Here is a 7,142-nt window from a genome sequence, read left to right on the forward strand (position 1 = left end):
CCTGTGATCCTATTTTGTTCGTAGGTGGCATATACCTATATCCTGAGTGACTACTAGATTAAGTGATAAGTCAATTATTATTATTGAATTAAAGTTTTTTAGAGATGGGTGACTAAGTTTCAAAGGCAAATGTATTTGAAGTTTTAAGGGGTATTTTTGAGCAGGTTTGTAAAGTATGGCTTGGAAGGATTCTCTCCAACATGGCATTTCAGCCTGTCTTGTATTCTTTTGAGGGGTTCAGTTACCTGAGATCAGCTTTCACCCTCTCAGCCCTTTTCTTCTTTGGTCTTCTTTTTGCAGTAGTTCCTTGCACATGAATTTCTTTAAATGTGTGTGTATATATACATATACATACATATACACACACACACACACACACATGCACACACACACTATAATTGTCACTAAATATGACTAGGATATTAGAATACCTACATTGCTAGAAAAAAGAGCTAAAAGCCCTTAATGCTGTAGTTAAAGCACATAATTGTATACATATGTATTGACATGGACTGTAACCACCAAGAAACACTGGTCTAGAATTGCCTATACTGAAAGAAGAATAGCTTTAAAAATAGATTTTGAGATTATCAATGGTGAGAATGGGCTAAACAGAAATTGAATAGTGTGAGGTAGAATTTGATCTTTCTACCTAGCCATTTGTGGAAATGCTCAGATCAGAGACATTAGTGGAAAAATTATTGTTTTTGTTGAATTTGAGGGTAACTGATTTGTTAGACACTATCCTATGAATCTTCTTGATCAGAATTTAGTGATGTTATTTTTTCAATAACAGTAACTGCGTTCAATATTAAAATAAAAGTTAATTGAAGATGTATGTAATTCTTAATCTCTTATCTCTATATCATCAGTTTTTTTCCATGGTGACAAAGGTTTTTAATACAGCACCTCTCATGTGCTGTTACTCCTAACAGCTACACCACTAGTGTGCTCAGGGTTGACTTAATTGATACATTTAGTGAGCTTGAGATTTTGATTGTATTTTTTATTGATAAATGTCCTTCCTATCGTAAATTACTGTGATGATATGGGTTGGGTTTGTTTATTTTCACACAAGCAGTAAAGACATCAGCTTTCTTGGGTTGAGGCTCCCTCTAATTAGTGTTAGAGCCCCTGAGGGAAACACAACTACTTATCATATTTATTGCATATGAATGTAAAATTGAGTTTCTGTATTTTTGACAAATGCTCTGTAGCAAAGACCTAAATGGTTTTGTTCTTTTTCTTACAGGGTAGATTCACTATTGCTGCCAAACATCATATTACTGTCGCTGAAATCTATGAGAATGAGTTGGCTGACATTGAGCAGGTTGGTTATTTTCTTTTTGGGAAGTTGCAGTATTTGGATTGTGTTGTATTCTACAGGGTGTCCACAAAGTCTGGGTACATAGGGATTAACACATACTTTAAGAAATTATTATTTCTTACATCTAATTGTTTATGTTATGATTTTATTTACTCCATGTACCCACATGGGGATTAACACATACTTTAAAAACTTATTATTTCTTATATTTAATTGATTATGTTATGATTTTATTTACTCTATGTACCCAGACTTTGTGGACACCCTGTAGAGTAAGACATTTATACACAACAGGGATGCTGTCAGTAAGGTGAGGGTTGGCAATGAGTATAGCGAAGGATTCAGAGTAGAAATAGGGGTTCACCAAGGATCAGTCCTTAGCCCCCTCTTGTTCATCATTATCCTATAGGCAATTCAAGACAGGCTGCCCTTTTATGCCGATGACCTTGCTCTTATAGCTGAATCACTACCAGAACTAGAGAAGTTTCAGGTGTGGAAGCAAGGTCTAGAATAGAAGGGCTTTAAAGTTAATCTAGCAAAAACCAAAGTCTTAGTAAATAGGAAACCAAACAAATCACAATTCCATTCAGGTAGATGGCCTGGCTTGATCTGTAGAAAAGGCATAGGTACAAACTCCTTAAGATGTACCCGGTGTAAGCTATGGACACATAAGAGGTGCAGCAATATCAGAGGGAGGATAATTTTGTGTGTGGAAAGTGCACAGGTACAATAAGCACCAAAAAAGTACAGAAAATAGATTCCATCACATGCCAGTGGGAAAACTAGAAGTAGTTGATAGCTTCTGTTACCAAGTCAGTAGCAGTGGTGGATGCTCTGAGAGCATAGCTGCTAGAATATCAATAAGCTGGGCAAAGTTCAGAGAGCTCCTACCTCTGCTGGTAACAAAGGGCCTCTTGCTCAGAGTGAAAGGCGCATTGTATGATACCTGTGTGCAAACAACCATGCTACATGACAATGAAACATGGGCTGTGACTGCTGAGGACATGAGTAGGCTTGTAAGAAATGAAGCTAGTATACTCCACTGAAGGTGTAATGTCAGTATGTATGCATGACTGAGTGTAAGAGTTGGACATAAGAAGCATCAGATGTGTGCAAGAGATACGACTGTGCTGGTATGGTCATATGATGAGTATGGATGAGGACAGCTGTGTGAAGAAGTGTCACACCCTAACGGTGTAAATATACACTTCCATGTGTACTTTTCCTTTTCTTATATCTATCTCAAAGTTTAGTACCAGTCATTCTTTGGTGTGGCTGGAATCAAATTATTACTGAAATGAAGCACAAGGACTAATAATAATGGTTTCAAATTTTGGCTCATGGCCAGCAATTTCAGGAGAGGGATTAAGTCGATTTTATCGACCCCGAAAGGATGAAAGGCAAAGTCAACCTCAGCTAATAATAATAGAAATAGTACATAGGACATAGCTGAAGCACTGTTAAAAAACAGATTGAGAGGAATCCCTCATAACTGAAGAATATATCCACAAGATGATAGAAACCTGTATGTGATGAGTTCATATAGAATAGGCCGTTGTACATTAGCTATTATATACAGCCTACTATCAGAACTAGGGTCTGAATCCATTCTGTTATTTTAGCTCCATGAAAATTCCAGTGATATATCAGCAAAAAGAATATTCTTATTGAAAAGTTGTTCAATGGCTTCATAATACTAGGTCCAACTTTGGAGAAACATTGACTTAATGTGATCTTAATTTAAAGATATTTTGTGTATTAGTTCATAGTATAATTTTGTTTTTTTATATAGGCTATTTCTCACTATGAACAAGCTGCTGACTATTATAAAGGAGAAGAATCCACAAGGTTTGTGACATTTCTTTTTTGGTTCTAATATTCTAATTTATATTTAAAACAATTAAATGACACTTGTCGAGATTTACTGTGTGCTGAAATTTATTTGAATATTTCTTGTGTGGTGAAATTTATTTAGAATTTAAATAATAACAAATTCTTGTTATATGCCACAAAAGATCTACTTAATGGACAGCATTCCTTCATTCTTTTATGATGACAAAAAGAAAAAATAATATTTTATATGTGAAACAGAAACAAGTGTGATAAGGCATATAAATATTTGAATTTGCAAAGTTGCTAGAACTGTCCTGGAAATTGGAATATTGGGTAGATTTTGCAATGTTCAGAGTTCAGTTCTTGCTGAAGTTCACTTTACTTTTCATCCTTCAGAGTCTTGATTTATCCATAATATTCCTCTCTCTAATCACTTCACCTGCCGAGGCATAAGCAGCAAAGTTTATAATAACATCAGCCAAGATAAATGGCTCAAAAGAGCTCAGTTCTATCTGAACTATTTTTGGAAAATTTACATAATAGTTTAGAAGCAACTTGTATCTATCTTGATATTAAATGTAAACATGTAGAATTTTCTTCTCTTTTGCTTAGTGAACACGAAAAATTGAATTTGTAGATCTAGCCATCATTTGAAACAAAGCAACGAGACATAAACTTTTTATTATTTGATTTAAATTACTATTCTTTTATTACAGTGCAGCTAATAAATGCTTCCTGAAAGTAGCCCAATACTCAGCACAGCTAGAGCAGTACCAAAAAGCAATTGATATTTATGAAGAGGTAGGGTACCTGCTTATTTGTTTATGCTGTAGGGGACCTGCTTATTTGTTTATGCTATAGGGGACCTGCTTATTTGTTTATGCTGTGATAAATTGACAAATTTTCTAAAACTAGACATTTGTAACCATATGTGTGTGTGTGTGTGTGATATTATCATTATTATCATTTAATATCCACTTTTCCATTGTCGTATGGGTTGGAATGGAATTTGATGAGGCAGATTTTATATGGCCAGATGCCCTTCTTGTTGCCAACCCTTACCTGTTTCCAAGTAAGGTAATTTTTCCTGGTGACCAGACATGTCTTAGAAGATTGGAAACAAAGGATACTGCTTGCATGACGATGACACTTGCTTACAACTATCATGTGATATGAAGGCAGGGAGACAGTAATACAGGTACACACACACACACACAATGATGGGCTTCTTTCAGTTTCCGTCTTCCAAATCCATTTGCAATGCTTTGGTTGACCTAGTGCTATTGTAGGAAACACTTGCCCAAAGACCAAGATGCTACGCAGTGGGACTGAACCTGAAATTATGTAATTAGGAAACAAAACGTATTAGCACACAGCCACAAAACAAAATAAAACTAGTTAAACATAAAATGTTTGTGTAATTGTAGTAATGTCTTTTTTTTTTTTGTTGTTAAATTTACATACATGAATATGCTCAACTACATACAGCTTGTGTATGCATTAGCCAAAGAAAAAATGTTGAAAACATTTGCACACATTTCTTTATGGAAAAAAGATCGTTACAATCAAACTGTTAGCAAAAATGCTTCAATTTTTTTCTTCAAATTTTAGGTTGCTGCTGCTTCAATGGAGAATTCCTTACTGAAATACAGTGCTAAAGATCATTTCTTTCGAGCTGCTCTCTGTCACATGTGTAATGATATTGTTAATGCTAAACTGGTGATTCCAAAATACGAGGAGATGTTCCCTGCATTCTCTGACTCAAGGGAGTGTAACTTATTAAAGGTAAGTCATCATTATTTTACACACATTATTTTACTCTCTTCTAGTGATATAGTCTTTGACAGAGCTATCCTCCTATCATAGTTTGAAACAAGCCAGTTTTAGTCTTGAACCTGATGTAATACATTGCCAAAAAACCAAGTTCATGCATGAAGATCATGGGAAATTGAAGTAGATCAATAGTTCAAGTTATTATGATTGGGTGTCCTATTGCTCCTTGCTGAAGACAGAAAGATGCAATTTCTTTGACAATACCAGATGTTTTAGACCACAGAATAATTTCTGGTAAAGAAGAGCCTGGAAGTTGGGTTTTCTTGTCCTTGTAACTGAATGTGGGTTCTTTTAGGGATAGTGTTTTGATTCTTATTTTCAATGTTAATAACAATGTTTGACATGTTCTATAAGCACCCACCCACCCATATACAAAAGCAGTTTGTTGTATGTGGGTGGGAATGTTTCTTTGGAAGTTGTTCAAGTTGCTGTGTATGTGATATTCTTAATTATATGGATATGATCTTGTTCAAAATTGCTTCAGATTTTGTTGTTTTTAATGATTTTAAAATCCAAAATTTAGTTAAACTACAAAGTATTGATCTTTTTACATATACCCTGTATTTTATGTATTCACACATATATTCTTTACATTCCAAAATGGAGAGAGCTTTATGATAGTCAAAATTCAGTTCTGAATTTAATTCCTATTCATTACAATTTCAACCTTTGTTGCTTTGGAGTCAGTAAATTACCATAATCAAATTAATCAAATATAAACATCTCTCTGTCACTAACATTGGCTGAAGTTTTCAAGAGTTATTTCTTTTAGCTTCAGTTCAACTGTTATCAAACAGACTTACAATCAATAACATTCTTTCTTATTGGAGCTATGTAGAAATATATTCTTTAATGTTTCCTCTCCTTATTAAGATGCTAAGGTGTCTTTTAAAGGAGAACTTGTTATGGCGTTAGGAAGGGCATCCAGCTGTAGAAACTCTGCCAAATCAGACTGGAGCCTGGTGTTGCCATCCGGTTTCACCAGTCCTCAGTCAAATCGTCCAACCCATGCTAGCATGGAAAGCGGACGTTAAACGATGATGATGATGATGATGATGAAAGTACAGGCACTGATTAAGGTGCACAATACTTGCAAATTGAATCTGTCAGTTGGTTTTCCAGTGACTGCTTGAATTGTGTTGCTTCATTCATTTTACAAATAACTTTGGGGTAGCATAATATTATATGCTCATATTCTCTAAAAAAAATCTGTCTTCATGCTTTTGATAGGAGAAGAAATGCATAACTAGTAAATTTTATATATATATATATATATATATATATTAAATGTATTTGTTTATTTACATCTCTCACATTTTCATTTACAGACTGTTTTGGATTCAATGGACAACATTGAGGCATTCACTAAAGCTGTTAGTGACTACGATTCCATATCTCGGCTAGACCAATGGCTGACGATGATTTTCTTGAGAATCAAGAATAAAATCACAGAAGAGGAGGAGAACATTTGTTAAAACTTCTAGGATGTTTTCCTTGTTGACTGTTAGTTTTTAACCCTCTTCCTTATTACCTCTTTTTTTCAACAAACACATTCTCTTCCTCTCCCATCATTTCTTTAATTTTAGGGTAGGAATTAGTTACACTATCCTAAGCACCCCCTCTCCCTTATGCAATTAAACTATTACAGAGAAGTTTGTTATCAGTATACCCCTTTCACTGTATTCTGTAAGATTAGGCTACTAGTAATCCTTTGAGATCCTACTTTCTAATCTAATCCTTGTTACTTGATGCTATTTTTAAAATCTCTTTCTCTCTCTCTCTCATATATATATATATATATATATATATATATGTGAAGATATTTCAATCAGCACAAAAAGAGTCCAGAATTGATATTTATCAGTAAAAAGTTTAGAAACTACAGTTTTGTGATTCTGATTCTGGATAGCTAGGGTGATCAGATGAACTAAATAAAATGTATATCTGGTATCCAGCTAACATTGTTAAGGATGCTGAACAAACTGGACATTTGATTAAGCAATGGATGCCTTGTGCTTGAATTTTCTAGCTTGATTTGTTTGAGATGAGTTCAGGAAAACAAATGCAATTGATTAGCTATCCATGGGGTGTCTTCCTCTTGTTTATAATGCTATGGAATCTGGGGTAACCCCAAGCTCGAAGCCTGCAT

The 7,142-nt window shown here is 34.5% G+C and overlaps 1 protein-coding gene across 1 annotated transcript in view; it reads left to right on the forward strand.

Moving 5' to 3' along the window:
- The window catches only part of LOC106880014 (alpha-soluble NSF attachment protein), an 18,718-nt gene extending 11,882 nt beyond the window's left edge, over nucleotides 1-6,836 (forward strand). Inside the window, exons 5-9 of the mRNA XM_052971636.1 lie at nucleotides 1,253-1,330; nucleotides 3,120-3,175; nucleotides 3,877-3,961; nucleotides 4,772-4,945; nucleotides 6,322-6,836. Coding sequence (XP_052827596.1) covers nucleotides 1,253-1,330; nucleotides 3,120-3,175; nucleotides 3,877-3,961; nucleotides 4,772-4,945; nucleotides 6,322-6,468 — 540 coding nt within the window. The 3' untranslated portion in view covers nucleotides 6,469-6,836. The remainder of the gene's footprint in view (nucleotides 1-1,252; nucleotides 1,331-3,119; nucleotides 3,176-3,876; nucleotides 3,962-4,771; nucleotides 4,946-6,321) is intronic.
- The last annotated feature ends 306 nt before the right edge of the window (nucleotides 6,837-7,142 follow it).

This window comes from Octopus bimaculoides, chromosome 11 (assembly GCF_001194135.2).
Source record: "Octopus bimaculoides isolate UCB-OBI-ISO-001 chromosome 11, ASM119413v2, whole genome shotgun sequence".
NCBI classification, from domain to species: Eukaryota; Metazoa; Mollusca; class Cephalopoda; order Octopoda; family Octopodidae; genus Octopus; species Octopus bimaculoides.